Below are 20,659 nucleotides of genomic sequence, written 5' to 3' on the forward strand. Positions count from 1 at the left end.
GGTTACCTGGCTACTCTAAATTGCCTATTGGTCAAGCTTGGAGAGGGATGGGCTCTGCCAAGTTTATACACCAATGATGGACTGTTAAAAAAAATGTCATCAGTCGTGCCCCTATGGCCTTTGCTGGCTGTGGGAAGAAGTAGTAGTAGTAGGCATGTTACAGTATATCATGCGACAGTAAATCGTGGTACAAATATGAGTTTTCAAATTGAGGAAATAAGAAATGAACTGATGATGATTATGCTGCATAATCTCTTAGTTTTTCCAGGCTGTAATTGCGTTGCTTACACATAAATAATTATTGTTGATTTATTAAGAAAATGAAACTTTTTTTTTTTAAAGGAGTATTTAAAGGTCATAGGCAAGGGTCGGAGGTAGAATGTAGAATATCAACTTAATTTTCTAGAAGAACAACCCAAAAAGCAAATTCAATTTTCCTGGTGTCTAATTTGCACCCTAACATTGAATAAAACAGTTAAAATATACTGGTTTGCACAAGTTCCGAAGGTTTGTTTAGATCTCACTTATGCGCACTTTTACTGCCAGGGGACCGTCGTCGTGACGTCATTCAAAGCAAACAGACCGGGAGCAGTTCTGTGTTTACTTGCGAACTGAGCACACGTGTACGGACTTTGGTCGTGAGAGGTTGTGTAAAAAGTCTGAAAGCGATAGTGATTTTGAAGTAGGAACTCTCCAAATTGAATATCGAGAGGTGAAACCGTATATGTATGAACCTATGGCCGTTGCGAAGCAATCGGTGAACGTGGCTCACTGGTTTGACCGTGCGGCCTCGGAATCGGACAGCGACTCGGTCGACTCTGATCGCGGTGACCCCGGACCTCAACAAGACTCGCGCCCAAACGATTTATTCTGGTAGTTATGATAAATTCTTACTTTCGTCGTAATACTAAATAAGAGCCCTTCTGAAGAATAATTAAACCGCGCTCCCTAGTGGATATAGGGAACGATTACTGAACAGTGCGCCGGTAGGCCACATTAGCCTGCCATCCGCGCCATTATACTATTTATAGCCGACTCTAAGCGAGGAAATATCCCTTTGTCTCATTTCCACAATGATTGTACAGGATCCCTCAGGATTCTTGACTTGTCAATTGCAAGCAAAGGTAAAAATGTTTACCTCCAATCTTCTCCTTTTTGCTTGAGCATTGCTGCTCCGTTTCTTCTTTGACTGCTTGATTTTGTGTTCGAATTTTGTCGGAACAGCATCAGGTTTGAGCCTTCTTTGTCCGACACTGACACCTAAACTCTCCAACAAATAGGGATTCTTCAAAAAGTGATCGGAGCACAGAGTGGCATATTTACCCGGCTGCCAGCCCTCTTGCTTCACGTGCACAATCCACTCTCTCCGCCTCTTCTCCTCTCTCGGAAAAAGGTGAAAACTTCTTCCTGAACCGGTCCCGTTGTTACAGTTCACTGCACAACAATAAGGCATGGTTTTTCTTTGGAAATTCCCGAACGCACGTCTGCACTCAAGCCGAACGGCAATGCAAATAAACGGAAGTGGACTCAACTCAGGCGATTTGTTTGTCTTGAATGACATCACACGCCGAGTGGTCACACAAATTGCCGAGCAGAAATTCGCCGCGATCCGCGCTAACTTATTTTAATTATTACTTATTAACAGTACTTCTTGGGACCAGAAGAAAATTATAGAGGGTTTTTTAACATATAAAGTTTCAAATGTGCATAAATTTAAAACCTTTGCCTATGAGCTTTAAGTTGATAAAGAACAGGATAATAAATGTTGCATTGTATTTGATAACATTTTCCAATTTTTTTTTTTTTCAAAAATACTGTGGGAAAATTGAATCGTTAATTGAATCATGAATTAGTGAATTGTCATGTGCTTAGTCATAAGAGTAAAATATATCTCTATTTTCTGACTCATTTCAGCCCATAGAAGGAATGCATGAGAAGGGTATCGGAGATGAAATGCACTATGGGCAGATCAAAGGTGTTGGCATGAGATCCTTGCACAGTGGCATGGGCCCACCACAGAGTCCAATGGATCAGCACAGCCAAGGTTTGTTTTCGTGGCAGTATACACTCACTGGCAACTTTTAATAAGAAATCTGTATTTCTGCTCATTAATTATATAATCAACCAATACTAGGGCTGCTCGATATTGGAAAAAATCAATATCACGATTTTTTCAGTAAATATCGATATCGCGATTTTTTAAAACGATATTTATACACCTTTTTTTAAAGCCCTGATCATCAACACCTGAGGCACCGGGCCACATTTTTATAGTACAGGCCTCATAGGCTACCTGTCAACCCTTCCCGTTGTACCCTGAAACGCCTTTTACTTAAACTATTTACTGTGCAAGCACGTACTTTGCATAGGTCCTATCGCCTGCACAAGGCTCACGTTCTCCTCACTCAGCATTTCCGATCACAGAGGATGGAGCCAGCGCTGGTATTACCAGTGATTACTGCGTAACGTCCACACTGGCTCGTAGCCAGCCAAGGATAAAATCTCTCTCTCTCTCTCTCTCTCACACACACACACACACACACACACACACACACACACACACACACACACACACTACAACGTAAGCTTGTGTGTTGTTAAGACACCAACATTAAACACGCACAATATAGAAACAAGTCCTTAAGAATTAACATACATGAAAATAGGCTTCTCTTCCTTCCTCTTCCAAATGTGGACTCCGCTATCTTTTTGGCATGTCAGCATTGAAATACCATTTGCAGAGATATTTCACTCGCCATTAAGAAAAGTAAAAGCAACACATGATTAGGGCTACATGATTAGCAGGGGGACACCGTTTTAAGCGCACGGAATTTTAAAAACAATGTAATTACATCTGAGTCCGTCTACATCGCGCAATAAACCCGTCCTTAGCAGAACCTACTTCAAAGCATGATGCTAGCTGCAGATGCACAAGTCAAAATCAAATGAACCCAACATGCCGCGCCGGGCAACATTAATAACCAAATTGCCTTACCTTAAAACGCTGCCTTGACCACAGGACGACTCGCAATTATTCCACTTAAATCCACACGGTTTAACACATCTAACACAGCTAGCAAGCTGGATATGTGCTAATATTGTTGTGCTTGTTTTCTTCCGTAGATGCCATTTTTACATTACCCAGTCCCACATCCAAAAATATGACGTAAATATATGTTAATTGTATTATTATAACTATTAGCAAGCAAATCAAACAACATATTAACAAATCAATATATCAAATCACCCGACACGTATGAAAACAGAAGAACTGATTTTTTACTGTTGCGGAGATATCGCGGGAGTAGAATGGATGACGTATGCAAGGCTACGGTGTGCCTTAGGGGACAGAAGGGTTCGTTTTACCTTACTGTCACGTCAATGTTATTGTTGTTTTATTGCCATTGTCGAAATATTGTGCACGTCCCTTTCGACAAATGACAAAAAATCGTTTCATATCGATATTATGAATTTTGATATCGTTTGACACCAATATCGATATCGTGATAAAAATACGATATATTGCACAGCTCTAACCAATACTGTAGCATACAGATCAAGAGCTTCAGTTAACTGAAGTGACTTTGTCTATGACCTGGCTGCTGTGTCAGACAGGCTGCTTTGTCTCTCGAATTTACATGGAATAGTGTGAAAAGCAGCAGGTATCCAGTAAGCAGCTCTGCAGGTGGAAACACCTTGTTGATGAGAGAGATCAGAGAATAATCTGAGGAAGGTGACAGTAACTCAGATTACCATTCTTTACAACCATGCTCAGCAGAAAAGCATCTCAAAACACACGTTGGGCTACAACAGCAGAAGACCACATCAGGTTCTGCTCCTGTGAGCCAAGAGCAGGAATCTGAGGATGTGTTAGACACTGGCTCACTAAAACTGGACAGTTAAAGATCAGGGGGAAAAACAAAAAAACCCAACCCATATAATGAACCTCTTGTTGGCAGTTCCAGACTTGTATTCCTCACCAGTGTAACTACAAACCTTTATTAGTTTATTTTAATTTCAAGTATTTACAGTGGTGCTTGAAAGTTTGTGAACTCTTTAGAATTTTCTATATTTCTGCATAAATATGGCCATTCCAAAACATATTAACTTTATTCTTCTTTAACCATTCTTTGGTTGAACGACTTGTGTACTTAAGGTCGTTGTCTTGCTGCATGTCCCACCTTCTCTTGAGATTCAATTCATGGACAGATGTCCTGACATTTTCCTTTAGAATTTGCTGGTATAATTCAGAATTCATTGCTCCATCAATGATGGCAAGCCGTCCTGGCCCAGATGCAGCAAAACAGGCCCAAACCATGACACTACCACCACCATGTTTCACAGGTGGGATAAGGTTCTTATGCTGGAATGCAGTGTTTTCCTTTCTCCAAACATGACGCTTCTCATTTAAACCAAAAAGTTCTATTTTGGTCTCATCTTTCCACAAAACATTTTTCCAATAGCCTTCTGGCTTGTCCACGTGATCTTAAGCAAACTGCAGACGAGCAGCAATGTTATTTTTGGAGAGCAGTGGCTTTCTCCTTGCAACCCTGCCATGCACACCATTGTTGTTCAGTGTTCTCCTGATGGTGGACTCATGAACATTAACATTAGCCAATGTGAGAGAGGCCTTCAGTTGCTTAGAAGTTACCCTGGGGTCCGTTGTTACCTTGCCGACTATTACACGCCTTGCTCTTGGAGTGATCTTTGTTGGTCGACCACTCCTGGGGAGGGTAACAATGGTCTTGAATTTCCTCCATTTGTACACAATCTGTCTGACTGTGGATTGGTGGAGTCCAAACTCTTTAGAGATGGTTTTGTAACCTTTTCCAGCCTGATGAGCATCAACAAGGCTTTTTCTGAGGTCCTCAGAAATCTTCTTTGTTCGTGCCATGATACACTTCCACAAACATGTGTTGTGAAGATCAGACTTTGATAGATCCCTGTTCTTTAAATAAAACAGGGTGCCCACTCACACCTGATTGTCATCCCATTGATTGGAAACACCTGACTCTAATTTCACCTTCAAATTAACTGCTAATCCTAGAGGTTCACATACTTTTGCCACTCACAGATATGTCATTATTGGATCATGTTCCTCAATACATAAATGACCAAGTATAATATTTTTGTCTCATTTGTTTAACTGGGTTCTCTTTATCTACTTTTAGGACTTGTGTGAAAATCTGATGATGTTTTAGGTCATTTTATGCAGAAAAATAGGAAATTCTAAAGGGTTCACAAACTTTCAAGCACCACTGGATATGACCGTAGATGAATTTATAGTGTTCAGGAACAGATTATGTGTCTTAGAGCTATGAGGGAAATTTTCCCCTGATTTATTTATTTATTTATTGGATCTGTGCCATTCCCTTTGTGGTAAGAAAAAATGATTAATCAGTTTCATTCAATTTTTAAAAAAAAAGTGTATATTTCTGTCATTGGTGAAGTCAGATGTAGCATGTCATTGGAAATCAGTAATTCGGACCTTGATAATGATATAGAATTCAGAAACGCATGCATACCATAGCAGTCCCAGATGTCACACTCGGATCTAGCCAGTGTTGATACACATGCATTAATCGCACCTCATCACCATCATGTGCAGCCCGATTGCTAATTAGGAACACGTCAGCACAATGTCATCTTTGATCACTGTTAAAGTGTGGTCTTATTTTTCTATATTATCAATTTGGATCATTTGGCATATTTATTCAGTTGCTGAATGTAGTCAGTTGTGCGCTACTGGCTAAGAGACACTTCAGATATGTAGTCAATTAATTATAAGAGGACAATTGTGTCACGTGACCTTGCTAGGAGTCTGCTTATCACATGGCGAGACTGAGGATTAAATAAAGCATCGCTAAGACAAGGTGCTGTCTTACAACACTGACAGGTTTAAATCACAGCAGGTTTTCTCAATTAGTAAACAAGGTCATTGTTTTTGAATTTATGAGACAAATTCTGATGTATTTGTGCTATCTTGGGTATATACTGTGTGAACTTGCATCACTGTCCTTCAGGGAAAGTGTACCTTAGCCATGACCTTTCAAACACGCCGTCTAAAATTCTTTACTAGTCTGCTTTTGTACAACCACAGATCTATTGTCATTGCTTCGGGCCTTTTTGAGTAATTTATTTTCATATTGAGCAGACAAGATTTAGTTAAGGTAGTCTTTAGTGACACTTTTAAAGCAACAGTTTTTTTTTTTTTTTTCTTGATATGCCCTTAGCTAGGAACTGCTGTGGATAAAAAATAATTGTAATAGGTGTAGTCTCAAGAAACATCCCTGAGCACTCCCTCTTCACTACTAGTCATACTACTCGTGGTAATATCTCTAATATTGAAGCTACTTTGACCTTAACATGGCCATCAAAATTATCTAGATAATTATTTGATAAGTATGCTGCTTTTTTTCCAGGATACATGTCACCTCACCCTTCCCCAATGGGCTCTGTACCTGAGCATGTATCAAGCCCCATGTCTGGAGGGGGTCCTACCCCACCTCAGATGTCCCAGGCTCAGTCAGGCCCCATGATGCCGATGGAGCCTCAGTCGATGGGACAGCAGGGACGTGGCCACTCGGCCTTCAGCCCTGTTCAACTGCAGCAGCTTCGTGCTCAGATACTCGCTTACAAGATCCTGGGCCGTGGACAGCCTCTACCTGAGAACCTGCAACTGGCTGTGCAGGGCAAGAGGAGCCTTCCCACAATGCAGCAGCAGCAGCCTGTTAACACCGGACCTTACAGCAGGCCTCCAGGTGTGTACTGGGATTTATAGTACTGAGGTGGATTAAGAAACCACAGTACAGTACAAACACGTATGTCAGTTACTTTTAAACATTTTAAAACCATACGTAGAAATGAACTCCTTCTGAATCCTGTAACATTTTATGAGTCAGTCTATAATTTATTTTTCCCTTTGCTTACAATTGTTATAAGCTACAAGTGAAGTAGTCATGATTTTTTTTTTTTTTTGAGTTCACCATCTACAATTTTTTAACCTTTGTCCATCATCTGACAACTTTAATCACCATCATCGCAAGTCGGATGTCCGTTGTGCTCATTTATTTATTTTTATTTGCGTAGCAGCGCTGGTGCAAATTGTTACTCTCTCTCAGGATCCTTCTTCTTCTCCTAGTGTAGTTTAGGATGCTATTTCTCCCTCAGTTTTCAAGCAATCATCACCAAATTTCACAGGAAGAAGACCGCTGGGCTGAATTACATTGCTATGACTTTTGGTGCTGATCTGGATCACTGACTGGAATGATCCATGAAGAACTGGATTTTTTTCAATCACTTAACCCTGTTAATTTTCATAATTTTTTTCCAATCAGTTTTTGCTTTTTTGTTTTTTTTTAAGATTTTGTTCAGGGTGGCATGGTGCAACTTTTTTTCACTAAGCATCATTCTCTATTTCTTACCATTCTGGATCTACAGGGTATGGTGACCAGACGTCCCGGTTTTTAACAGCTAACGCAAATCACTGTGACTTTAGTCACAGTCTCTATCTAGGTTTTTTTTGTTTGTTTTTTGAAATAACACAATTTAATTTCTACAAATCAACATGAATATAGCGTCTTAAACTAACTGGATCTTTTTCAGTTGAGTTTCACGTATGTTGTTAGGCATACACCACTGAGTGGTAGATGCATTAGGCGACTCATTTTAGATTTTTCGGATTACGGATCCGCCAACGGCAGTTAAATACTACCGCTAGAAAAATAAAAAGTCTGTGCGTATTTTTATTTTAACTGCTGAAACGTACAAAAAGACATGTTAAAAAAAAAAAAGTCACATTTTTCTTGTAACAGCACTGTATCCCTGGCACGAGGTCATATTTCTTTAAGTAAAAAGTATTAGAATCGCAAATACAAACGACAATGTGTGTTGTATATATCCACTTCAGCCGAGTCCAAAAACGAAACTATTTACGACATTGAGTATTCACTTGAATGTTTTTATGGTATTTACGACCGCTTTACGACAGTGTCAACCTCGTGCTGACCATGGCTGATGCTGACAGCATGGATCCCGAGCTATCGCCTCAACTGTACGTAAGCATAAAGCGTGGTAAAGAAAAGTCTTTTCACTGTCTCACTAACCAAAACGTGGGCGATTTTCGTCTCTCAAGCGTTGAAAGTAAACGATGAAAAGATCAAAACGATCTTTGGTTCTCAGAAAGGCAGTGATGTAACGAGCGCGATGCCCATAACGTTAGTTCGCGATTTTGGCTGCAAGTATCTGACTGTGGAATTAGAAGAGGATGGTGCCGGAGAGAGTCCTATCGAATTGAGTAGCACGAACGTATCAGCCTTCGATGTGCTCATGAGAGCTTAACGGTCATATGACCACATACCTTCAGAGAAGTAAGTACTGGAATGCTAGTCCGTGTTATAAACTTGTACACAAGAACACACACACTGTATGTATGTAAAGTGTGTCTCTTGAATTTAAATTATTTTATCGTCTTAATCCGACATTGAAATTTTGCCATGCAAAAAAAAAAATTGGACAAGGACACTTTTTTTTTTTTTTTTTTTTTTTTTTTTTTTTTTTTATTTCAACCGACATCATCAAAAATATGTTGAAAAAATCCGTGAACCTAAAGATAAAAAACGGGTGGCCTTACCGTATGTTTTCGGGTTGTCTGTCCGTGTGTCTGTGATTCTCGTTACCGTAGTATCTCAAAACCAAGTGGTTGAATGTTTGTAGGATTTATATGGAATTATCATTCTAACCAGCAGTCAAATGTATGAAATTTTTGTTTTTTTTCTACAGTAGCTGCCTTCATCCTTGAAGTACTGTATATTTTAAGGCCATTTTTGGGATACAAATTAGTAACAAGAAGGCCTAGTCTTCTTGTTTGCAGAGGCATCCTCATTGACTTGTACATACAGAAAAATGCTGTAGGGTTTTTATTTTTTATTTTTTTTGTTAAAGGAACAGTCCACCGTACTTCCATAATGAAATATGCTCTTATCTGAATTGAGACGAGCTGCTCCGTACCTCTCTGAGCTTTGCGCGACCTCCCAGTCAGTCAGACGCAGTCAGACGCGCTGTCACTCCTGTTAGCAATGTAGCTAGGCTCAGTATGGCCAATGGTATTTTTTGGGGCTGTAGTTCGATGCGACCAAACTCTTTCACGTTTTTCCTGTTTACATAGGTTTATATGACCAGTGATATGAAACAAGTTCAGTTACACAAATTGAAACGTAGGGATTTTCTATGCTATGGAAAGTCCGCACTATAATGACAGGCGTACTAACACCTTCTGCGCGCTTCGGCAGCGCATTGATATCTGAACTCCCTATCAATGCACTGCCGAAGCGCGCAGAAGGTGTTAGTACGCCTGTCATTATAGTGCGGACTTTCCATAGCATAGAAAATCGCTACGTTTCAATTTGTGTAACTGAACTTGTTTCATATCACTGGTCATATAAACCTATGTAAACAGGAAAAACGTGGAAGAGTTTGGTCGCATCTAACTACAGCCCCAAAAAATACCATTGGCCATGCTGAGCCTAGCTACATTGCTAACAGGAGTGACAGCACGTCTGACTGACTGGGAGGTCGCGCAAAGCTCGGAGAGGCACGGAGCAGCTCGTCTCAATTCAGATAAGAGCATATTTCATTATGGAAGTACGGTGGACTGTTCCTTTAAGTCTGGTTTTTGAAGCGCATAGCCAGATAAGCAATTATATTTACACTAAGGGCCTGCCTGCATTGATTAGCATGATCTAATCCAATTAATTAGGGTATGAGGTTGTCATTTTATACACAAGTGCTGCAATTTAATTGTATTCCTAGAGGTTCATTGGGCTGTATAAGTCCTAAAACAATACATTAAATATCCATCTCATGAGATAGAGATTTTTCAATAATGTGTGTTGCATGTGTTTTTTTTGTTTTGTTTTTTGCTTTTTTTTGCAAAGTGCAAATCCAAAATGATGCTTTATTTATTACAGTAACCTTAAAGCACACAGAATGGGCGGTACCATGGTTACTAACACCTAATATCCAAGGTTCAATTATATAGTAGTTGAGTACGCTCTGAGGTGAATTCTTTTTAAAATTCACCTTCTGTATGGGATTTATTCCATGCCACTTTACATTTAATGTTCCATATTTGATGTTCACACAGGTATGTCTGGAAGCCCTGCGTCTGGCCCATGCTCCACTCCAGCCATGCAGACACATGCTCCAAGCACCGGGCCAAAACCATGGGCAGAAGGTGAATCTCAGATGCTCTTCAATCTTCCACACTCTTCCTTTGAACTGAGACTTTTCCCTCACATTGGAATTCTCTTTGTTTACTGCTATTTGATGTTGCCTTAGAATGTGCCATATCTGATGCTGTTTTGAACAACCCTTTAAAATGGACGTAGTGCTTTTAAACTTGCTTTCTGTTGCTTTGCAACAGTTCTGAGAAACTTGTCATGTCTGGCTGAACTTCTAGCCAGTCTTCTGAAATGGGTAGCAAAGATTTCAGTGCTAGAAAGTTAATTGGCCTGACCTCATGAAGTTGGTTCAAGTCAAAATACTAGATGCTTCTGACCAACTTGGTACCAACAGTAGTAAGCAGGACCAATGCTTATTTCAGATGAAGGTCCTGAGGTCTACACTGATCATCAGAATGGGTTCTAGGCCTTTATATAGGCATTTTGGGTCTAACCTGGGTTATAGGCCCAGCAAAATGTTTCAGCAGACCAAATCGTGTACTTGGAAAAACCACTGTAGCAGAACTGATAAACACACGTCACGACTTTGTTTGGGCAATGAGGAACTGGAGACAGGTGTGACAATTCAAGGTGCACTTTATTCTCGCGTTCACTTTTCTGTGAATACTACGATAAACACACACACGTTGGGAACACAGCTCTCTCTCTCTCTCTCTCTCTCTCTCTCTCTCTCTCTCTCTCTCTCTCTCGTTACTGGCCTTCTGAAAGACACACAGAGACGCACATTAACAGCCAGCCAGTAATTAGACACAGGTGTAACTCCGTCACGTTACCTGCTGGTTCAGCCTGACTCCTCGCCGTTCACAGCCGACACTCGACCACACCCTCGCTGCCACAACGTGGAAAAATTGACTAATAATAATCAGTTAAATTTATATACCGCCTTTCTCATGCCCAAGGTCGCTTTACAATTATAAGGAGGGGGGAGTCCACCAAATAAAGGTCAGGATGACATTCCAATGGTGTAGCAGCCACAGTCCCATCAAAAGGCGCACGAAAACAAGTCCCACACCACCTGCACAGCCGCCGTGATGCCGCCGGGCAACATCACCCAGAACACCGTGCCATGGATCCACAAAGCGAGCACAGAAGCACCGCCACGCAGAGCGCTGGTATGTCCCAAACTGCCTGCACAGCTGCCTTGACGCCACCAAGCAGCATCGCTCAGAACACCGCGCCAAGCACAAAAGCACCGCCGCACAGAGCGCTGGACATCCCCGATGTTAAAATGAGCAACGAGCTCACTGCAGTCCATAGCGAGGAGCACCGGCATCACCCACAGCAAACCAAGGCCTGAAGCTACACCACAACCGGCGGACAAAACGCTCAAACAGAAACAAAAAACAAATGTCAAACTACACAAACACAAAAGATAAAATAAAAAGCTCCAGTGAGAATCGGCAGCCAGAATGCGCACAGCGTATACTCTCAACCGGAAACGGAAAAGAGATTACTGTAGTTCAGCGACTCTAGTTTTCTAAACATGAACCAGCTTAGCTTGTGTAGCAGATCTGGTTTTTTTTTTTTTAATTTATTATTATTTTTTAAATTAATTAATTATTATTTTTTTTTTTTTTGAGTGCATGCATTTTATGTAAATTACTTAGCTGAAGGCCGCACGTCAGCCCAGAGATTCGCTCCTCAGGTTAGACACATTAGGTCAGAAAGGCTAGAGCTCTCACAGAGTTTTAACCTTCATAGATTTGTTTCCTTTTACTCTGCCTTTCTGGTCTGATGAGAGATTTTTTAAAAAAATGTTGACAATGAGAATGTTTAAAGACAAATGGACTTTTTTTTTTGTTCTACCCAAATTCAGAGCAGGTGTCTCTTCTGTGAAGCATCCATAGCATGAGTCAAAGGCCAAGTTTACATTAGACCGTATCTGTCTCGTTGTCTTCGCGGATGCACTGTCCGTTCACATTAAAACGCCGGGAAACGGGAATCCGCCAGAGCCCACGTATTCAATCCAGTTCGTGTCTGGTCCGGTGCTGTGTAAACATTGAGGATACGCTGTGCTGAGCTCTAGCTGACGTCTTCATTGGACAACGTCACTGTGACATCCACCTTCCTGATTTGCTGGCGTTGGGATCACACACACACAGCGGCTCAGTCCCGAATCACTGCTCGTGCGCTTCACTCGCGCGCTCTGTGAGCTGCGAGGGCCGGAGTGCGCACCCTCCAGAGGGCACTCGCTGTTCAGGGCGGAGTGATTTGGGCGCAGGAGGAAGCGCTGAGCTGCACTGAGGTTTATTTACACAGTTCAACCTCCTTCAGGCGCTTAAACTCAGTGAGGACATGAACATCACAGCCAGGTGTGTTTATCTGCTGGAGAAGGTGTTCGCTTGCCATCCTTCCACTTGCAAGTGGTGAGTGACTTGCGCATGCCCGATATGCACTGGGATCATGTGACGTGCTGTCTAATTAGTCATGTGATTAGCGTATCCGTGTATTGGCGTTGCTGTGTGCACGCGAATCGTGTATTGGCGTTGCTGTGTGCACGCGAATCATTTTAAAAACGTTAATCTGATGATCCGCTGATTCGAAATAATGTAAACAGGGCCAAAGGCCACTACACGGCAAAACATAACTATGTAAATTGTCTTATTTATAGGCATAAACTAATTATAAATTGGTAAGCATTGCAAAGATAACTGTTGTTGCCATGCAGTTATGTTAGTTGCTTATGTGGCCCTTTGTATGGAAAGGTTTTTATGTATCTGGATCTTTACAACTTTACATGGTTCATATCCCTAGAGACTAATGTTGGTTTGTAAACATGCTAAAGAGTCTAGTCAGTTTCAACAATGGTAATATCAAAACCAAATCCATAAACACTAAAAATATTTGTAAAAAAAAGAAAGACGTCAAGTTGCCACAAAAGATAATCAGTTTGGGGGGGGGAGTGCAGGGAAAAGACTTCTGTTGAAGAAATACAGTAGTGTGTAATGTTTGGACTGAAAGTGGAAGATCCTTCTGTCACTAAGGAGTCAGGACATTAAAGCAGCAATGTTTTTCCTTCTAAGCATCTTAAAACGGAAGTTGAAGTCTCAGAGAAGTTGCATTCTTCTTCACTCTTGACTTTAACCATACAACAGAATCTTGTCTTCCTGACCTGAGGTTCTTAAGGTGTCCTTTGGCAACATCAGAGTGAAGAATTTTTTTTTTTTTTGGTTAGTCTGCTATGAAAGCCTGACTGGTGGAGGAGACGGTTGTCCTTTGAGCAGGTTTTCTCAGCTCCCTGACTAAAGCCCTTCTCCCACTTCTTAGTGTGGCTGCGTGAGCAGCTCTAGGATGAGTTCTGAACTTTTATGTCTGGTGCACTTTTGGGACCTTGAAACCAAAGCTGTATCCATTCTCAGATCTGTGCCTATACACAGTTGTGTCTTGGAGGTCTTTGGATGGTTTCTTTGATAGTTCACGGATTCATGATGGTTTATCTTGCTTCTATTTTGTAACAGCTTCTTCATCACTCATTTTTAGGTCAAGGTGCTGAGGCCTGTAGCGGCTCCCAGAAGCTTCCTGTACCAGCCCCTAGTGGCAGGCCCTCTCCTGCTCCTCCTCAGGCTCCCACAGCTGCCCAGGCCATGCCCAGTACATCTCTCACACCACAGCCCCAATCACAAACCCAAGCCCAGCAGCCTCAGCAGCAACAGGGCCCTGGGCAGACCTCGCTCATTATCCAGCTTCAGCAGAAGCAGAACCGCATCACACCCATCCAGAAACCACAGGGCCTGGACCCAGTGGAGCTCCTGCAGGAGCGAGAGTACAGGTATGAAATACAGACTCCATCGTGCCAAGGCTGTTTTGTCAGTTGGTTAAAACAGGTTTTTCTTCATTTAATTTTCTAACCATTAACGAGCAAAAGTTGAAACAAAACATTACATCTCACATTCGGGAAATAAAATCTTTTAATTGTTATTCATTGTGCAGTCCAGCCTTTTCAAATGACCCTGCCTGTGACTCACATAACTGTCATTCATCCATTAGAGCATGGAGTGTGTCTCCACGAGTGCGTCTCCTACTCATTCATAAGGTTTTTCTGTATTTTGACTATTTTCTACATTGTAGAACAATACTAAAGTCATCGAAATGAGGAAATAACATATGGAACATGTATATCAAAAATTATTTACCAGCTTAAGGTCGGTCCGTATCGTGAAATACCGTGACCGAGGTCTTGAAAGTACTGAGCGAGGCCCTCCGGGCCGAGGTCAGTATTCAAGGCCGAGGTCACGGTATTTCACCATACGAACCGACCTTAAGCTGGTAAATAATATATTTATTTTTTTCTTTACCAAATTCAGGGATGCGAATTTTCCGCGGATCCGCGGAATTCCGAGTTTTTCCCGCTGAAAATGTCATTTTTGTGAAACGTGTAAATCCGTTGAGAAAATTTCAGGGGGGTTCGGGGTGCGTGTGTGTGTGTGTGTGTGTGTGTGTGTGTGTGTGTATGGTTAACGATCTGTGGTCACCTTATAACGCAGACATCCTGAGTCTCCCGGAAGTTCCGGGAGTCTCCCGCATATTGATAGCGGCTCCCTGATGCCCGCAAATTGGAGAATATCTCCCGGAATCTAGAGCAAGCGAGCAAGAGCGTGCACGCGAAACATTGTCTACCTCGCGCATCTTAGAATGCGCACATATGACAGAGCGCGAGAGAGAGACTGCGTGTGTGCCTGTTCATGGAACGCATGCTAGACAAAGAGCATCCTGATTGGGTTACTCAGCAAAATAAGCCAATCAGCTTTCAGTGTGGGCGGGCTTTTATCCCTTTTCTTGAGGACCGACGTTTTCAGTTGAGTCAGTGCAGCCTACAGGATCGGCATGGCAGAGAGAGAATCTCCCTGTCTAATAAGGGTCAACAATAATTACAGTTTCGCGCGATGTACTGTTTGCAACAGTGATTTCAGCATCGCCCATGGTGGCTTAAATGATTGTAAAGGGCATGTTGAGGTGAGGAGTGTCAGTTCATGTGCATTATATTTAGGTCTACAACAGGCTGCCATGAAAAGACCAGACTTACTGAAGATTTCCGTAAAGTAACAATGTATGAATATACATCATATATATCACATATATATCAAATACACGTCATATATAAGTGTGTATCTTTTATAAATGGGGTTAGCTTATCTAATGTAGCATGTTGGGGAGAATCATAGTATCATATCTATATTTCTGATAAAATTTTAGTTATGATACTGTGTATAACTCTCCTACTTATTGCTCATTTCATAGGGGGACGGGGGGAATTGCTGGCGTGTCTGCCCAAGTTTTTTAGGCCGAGATGAACTTAGTTTTTGATTTAAAAAAAATTTCCAGTATGTAATGCCCATTGTACATGCCTGTTCTTTAATTCAAAATCACCATCTTGATCTTCAGATTGACCATATGGTACATGTATTACATTACACAACATCCTGTCCAGATAAAACCTAGTTAGTCCACACAACAGTTGAAAGGGAAGTGATGAGTGATGTTGAATGTTGCCTGCTTAATATGCAAGACCTCCTGCTACCATGATAATGTCAGAAGAAAGCTTAAGAGAATTATATGATGGAACTTTTTTCTGGGCGGCACTTCATTTCAAAGGATTAGAGTATTCAAAGACATGAATAGCTAAAATGCAGAAATATAATACTGTAGAGCTCGTTTATATTAAAAGGTGCATTAATTTTTATTTTTTGAAATCATCAAATGTGAATTGATTAAAAACAAGTCTCTTGCACCATATTAATCATTTTCACCTGGTAGTCCACCAAGAAGGGGAATTTATTTCCAAATAAATTGCAACTTTTTGCTGATAAAATTAATGGTTTTGGGGTAAAAAAAAAAAAAGCCAAAAATCATTAGCTCCCGCACCGGGGCTCTGCCAGGGAAATCGATAAATCAAATGGGATAAAGAACTGTTTCCGATGGGCATGGCTCGATAGTAGTGTTACCATGCAGATAGGGACACAAACTGTGACGACGTGCCTGACGGAACATATCTGAAAAGTGGACGTGCCGGGAAAGGTTCTGTGTATTCTGTGCTCAGATATGATCAATTATGGAAACCGAGGAGCTAGAAACATCCAGGAGCACATCAAAACAAAAAAGCACAAAGGTACATTTTACTTAAATTGTCAAAGATAGCGTCAGGAGGAATCTAATATATCGTTACGGTTACCTCCATTATCGCTCACGATATACATTTGTTATCTTAAAGTTTATAAACGTTTTAAACCATCATTGAATTTGAAAACATTCATTCATATATATATATATATATATATATATATATATATATATATATATATAAGGTCCCCCCATGCACGCTTTGCAGAGTTTTTTTTAAATGTCCCATTCTCATCCCTGCAAATTCTAACAGAAAACGTGAGCGCCCGAAAGGGAAAACCAAGCCGAGGCGAGCCACGCCACCATTTTGAACCCTCATTCACGGCTGTAATGCAAATTGCTTCCTCCTCGGTATACAAGTGCACTTCCACGGCAGGAAAAAAACTACATTGTGCCGCCTATGTAGTCCCCTATTTATACAAAATTGAGTCATTCAGGATTCAGCCATGTTTTTGCTCAGTGTTAGCAAGTTACAGGTTTTTAGCTTTCTCCTGAAATGTTTTCTTTTATTTCTTCTTCCTCAGGGTAGTAAAACTCGCTTTCGCTGTGAACACTGTCGTTATCGCTATCCATGCTGTAAAATTAATGATATTCTCCTGAGAAATGTGAAAATAAATGTTGACAAAAATTACTACGATGTTTTTTTTGTTGTTGTGAATGAGTGAGTTGCCAGGGGTCCGTAACTGGGGTCCGTATCGTAGGATACGGACCTGCTCGCCAGCCAATCAGAGCACAGGATTTCATGGAAACCGGACCGCGGAAAAAATAAATATAATTATTTACCAGCTTAAGGTCGGTCCGTATGGTGAAATACCGTGACCAAGGTCTTGAAAATACTGACCGAGGCCTCTGGGCCGAGGTCAGTATTTTCAAGGCTGAGGTCACGGTATTTCACCATACAGACTGACCTTAAGCTGGTTTAAAAAAAAAAAAAATTCTTTACCAAATTCTAACAGAAAATGAGAGCGCCCGAAAGGGAAACCATATTTAGAACAAACCTGCTACAAGCTCGTTTTCGGCTTTCTCCTGAAATGTTTTCTTTTATTTCTTCTTCCTCAGGGTAGTAAAACTCGCTTTCACACTGTCGTTATCGCTATCCATGATGTAAAATTAATGCTATTATACTGAGAAACGCGAAAATAAATGTTGACAAAAATTTGCTACTATGTTTGTTGTTGTGAACGAGCGAGTCGCCAAAGGTCCGTAACCGGGGTCCGGATCGTAGGATTCCGGACTGCTCGCGAGCCAATCAGAGCGCGCAATTTGATGGAAACTGGACCGCGAAAAAAATAAATAGGATTACGTCATAAGTAAGTATTAAAAAACAAAATACGTTTCAGATTCTTCAAAGTAGTCAGCGTTTACCTTGACGCTTTGCACACTATTGGCATTTTCTTAACCAGCTTCATGAGGGAGTCAACTGGAATGCTTTTTAATTAACAGGTGCCTCATCAAAAGTTAATTAGTGCAATTTCTTGCCTTTTTACAGGGTTCCTGCAGGTCCTTAAAAAGTCTTAAATACAACTTTCGGTGCGGCACGGTGGTGTAGTGGTTAGCGCTGTCGCCTCACAGCAAGAAGGTCCTGGGTTCGAGCCCCGTGGCCGGTGAGGGCCTTTCTGTGCGGAGTTTGCATGTTCTCCCCGTGTCCGTGTGGGTTTCCTCCGGGTGCTCCGGTTTCCCCCACAGTCCAAAGACATGCAGGTTAGGTTAACTGGTGACTCTAAATTGACCGTAGGTGTGAATGTGAGTGTGAATGGTTGTCTGTGTGTCAGCCCTGTGATGACCTGGCGACTTGTCCAGGGTGTACCCCGCCTTTCGCCCGTAGTCAGCTGGGATAGGCTCCAGCTTGCCTGCGACCCTGTAGAAGGATAAAGCGGCTAGAGATAATAATAATGAGACAACTTTCGGTTTTCAAGGCCTGAAAACGTCTTAACTTGTTTGGAATGAGTGGAATTTTCGAAAGGGAGGTATTAAATGTGATATTGGACCGAACGAGTGAAATGTCTCCATCCGGTTTGGGGTATTTTTTTTTAACCGTAATTTTAAAAGTGACCATCGTACCTTTTGGGGGCAGCATTGATTCTGTGCGTTCTGTGCATTCCGTAGAACAAGAACTAACGTTAGGAGGCTACTGGAGGTGGTGTGGTGTGGTGGTTGTGAAGAGTGAGAGATACGCAGGTAGCTTACGTGGGCGCTAGAAAGCATTGATAATGATGGGAAGATGTCTGTTTAATGACAAGTGGTTGGAGGATGACAAATACCCCCAAAATAAGGAGAAGACTCGTTTGCGATAAAAAGCGCTGGATCGCACAAATGTGTTTAAAGACGGTAACGCAGCGCTGGGGACACGGCAGACTGAGAAACTGGTTTTTCACGGACACGAGGTGTGTGTGTGTGTGTGTGTGTGTGTGTTAGAGTTCATGTGCTCCGGAGTGAAACACAGGGGGGTTTGCGCATGCGCACAAGAGTCAGGTGGAAAATGGGACTTATAGGAAATACTACTAATAATAATAATGATTAGCATCATTTTTTTACATAATTAACATTGTTTATTGTACTAAGTTTCATATAAATATATAAACAACCTTTATTTCAAAATTCAATTAAAAAGAGCTACAGAAAATACAATAATTCTAAATATAGTACAATATAAATAATTTGCACAAAGTTTTTTAGTTTTATTACTTATCGTCTACAGCAGTGTTTTTAATATAATAATATTAGTAGTAATAATAATTAGTAGTAATAATTATTGATTATTAATCATTACTACATATGAATTAGTGATTAATAAGTACTAGGGATCAGGGCTCGAAATTAACTTTTTTTCTTTGTGTCCCCCAGTGGTCCCGAATTCTGTGTTGTATTGTCCCGAATGGAAGTAATAGTGTCCCCATTTTTTTCCTCTCTGAAATAACCAGTGGTTAATATTATCATATGAAGTCTCATCTCATTATCTCTAGCCGCTTTATCCTGCCCTACAGGGTCACAGGCAAGCCGGAGCCCATCCCAGCTGACCACGGGCGAAAGGCGGGGTTCACCCTGGACAAGTCACCAGGTCATCACAGGGCTGACACACAGACACAGACAACCATTCACACTCACACCTACGGTCAATTTAGAGTCACCAGTTAACCTAACCTGCATGTCTTTGGACTGTGGGGGAAACCGGAGCACCCGGAGGAAACCCACACGGACACGGGGAGAACATGCAAACTCCACACAGAAAGGCCCTCGCCAGCCCCGGGGCTCGAACCCAGGACCTTCTTGCTGTGAGGCGACAGCGCTAACCACTACACCACCGTGCCGCCCATCATATGAAATTACTATTATATTTGTAACTATGCGATTTTGAACCCTTTATATCATTTTTACAATAAGTCACAAGACACAAGCGACACATGTCCTATACATCATCTACTTCAAAATTACAGTTATTGCATTTTCAGTTTATTAAACTTTGGCGATCTCACTGTATGAATAGATACCTGTTTATTTAAAGGGGCCAACTAGCTCATTCAGAAAATGTTTCAACTCCCTACATCTGCAGTACACTTTAGTTGAAAATAAGACCCCTTTTATGTTCATTTCATCTACTTATACCTTGAATATCTGTTGGCACTTATAAGGCCAACTTATAATTTTCACCATTACCGTTATCCATTTTTATGAACTTTCCGTTATCCATTACCGTTATCCATTTTTATGAACTTTCCGTTATCCATTTTTATGAACTTTCCGTTATCCATTTTATGAACTTTCGCTGCCGGGTGCAAATGTTAGCAACATCAACATAGTGCCAGGTCCGAGCCTAGTTGTGCTGCTGACTGACTAAACTTTCTGAACTAGAAAGACACCAAGAAAACTCACTTATTCTGTTGAACGGTATCTTCCGTCAATATCATCCACATCATTCCTGTTGTATTTTATAACGTGTCTAACAGTGTTCATTCAGTTGCTAGCGTTGCCTGCAGACCAGGCGAGGACACTTTGGATCCTGAAGGTCCCGGAGACGTTATGTCTGGGCTTTCAGTTTCTTCCCTGCGGTCGGTCCGCTTCAACCACTTAAGCATTTTTGTTCTGGCAAGAGTCGGCGCAGCGTGTGCGGTAGCAATTCCATTCCAAGTCCATATAATGCGGACACCGGCCGAAGATTCTAGAACAGAATGCGCTGCTCTGTAGCCTACGGATGCAGGTGCATCGAAAGTGTAGCTACTATGTATTTTTCGCTGTTAACGTTTTAAAATTAAAATTGACAAATTAGGTGAATGTCTACGTATGTGTTACGGCTGTGTAAATAA

The 20,659-nt window shown here is 41.4% G+C and overlaps 1 protein-coding gene across 2 annotated transcripts in view; it reads left to right on the plus strand.

Annotated features, from left to right (window-relative positions):
• Positions 1-20,659, plus strand: part of smarca2 (SWI/SNF related, matrix associated, actin dependent regulator of chromatin, subfamily a, member 2) — a 147,217-nt gene that overhangs the window by 23,192 nt on the left and 103,366 nt on the right. For both annotated transcript variants that reach the window (XM_060907217.1, XM_060907218.1), the window contains exons 3-6: positions 1,915-2,044; positions 6,423-6,761; positions 10,145-10,234; positions 13,722-14,010. In XM_060907217.1, the coding sequence (XP_060763200.1) occupies positions 1,915-2,044; positions 6,423-6,761; positions 10,145-10,234; positions 13,722-14,010 (848 nt within the window). The remainder of the gene's footprint in view (positions 1-1,914; positions 2,045-6,422; positions 6,762-10,144; positions 10,235-13,721; positions 14,011-20,659) is intronic.

The sequence above is a fragment of the Neoarius graeffei genome, chromosome 24, assembly GCF_027579695.1.
Source record: "Neoarius graeffei isolate fNeoGra1 chromosome 24, fNeoGra1.pri, whole genome shotgun sequence".
Taxonomy (NCBI): Eukaryota; Metazoa; Chordata; class Actinopteri; order Siluriformes; family Ariidae; genus Neoarius; species Neoarius graeffei.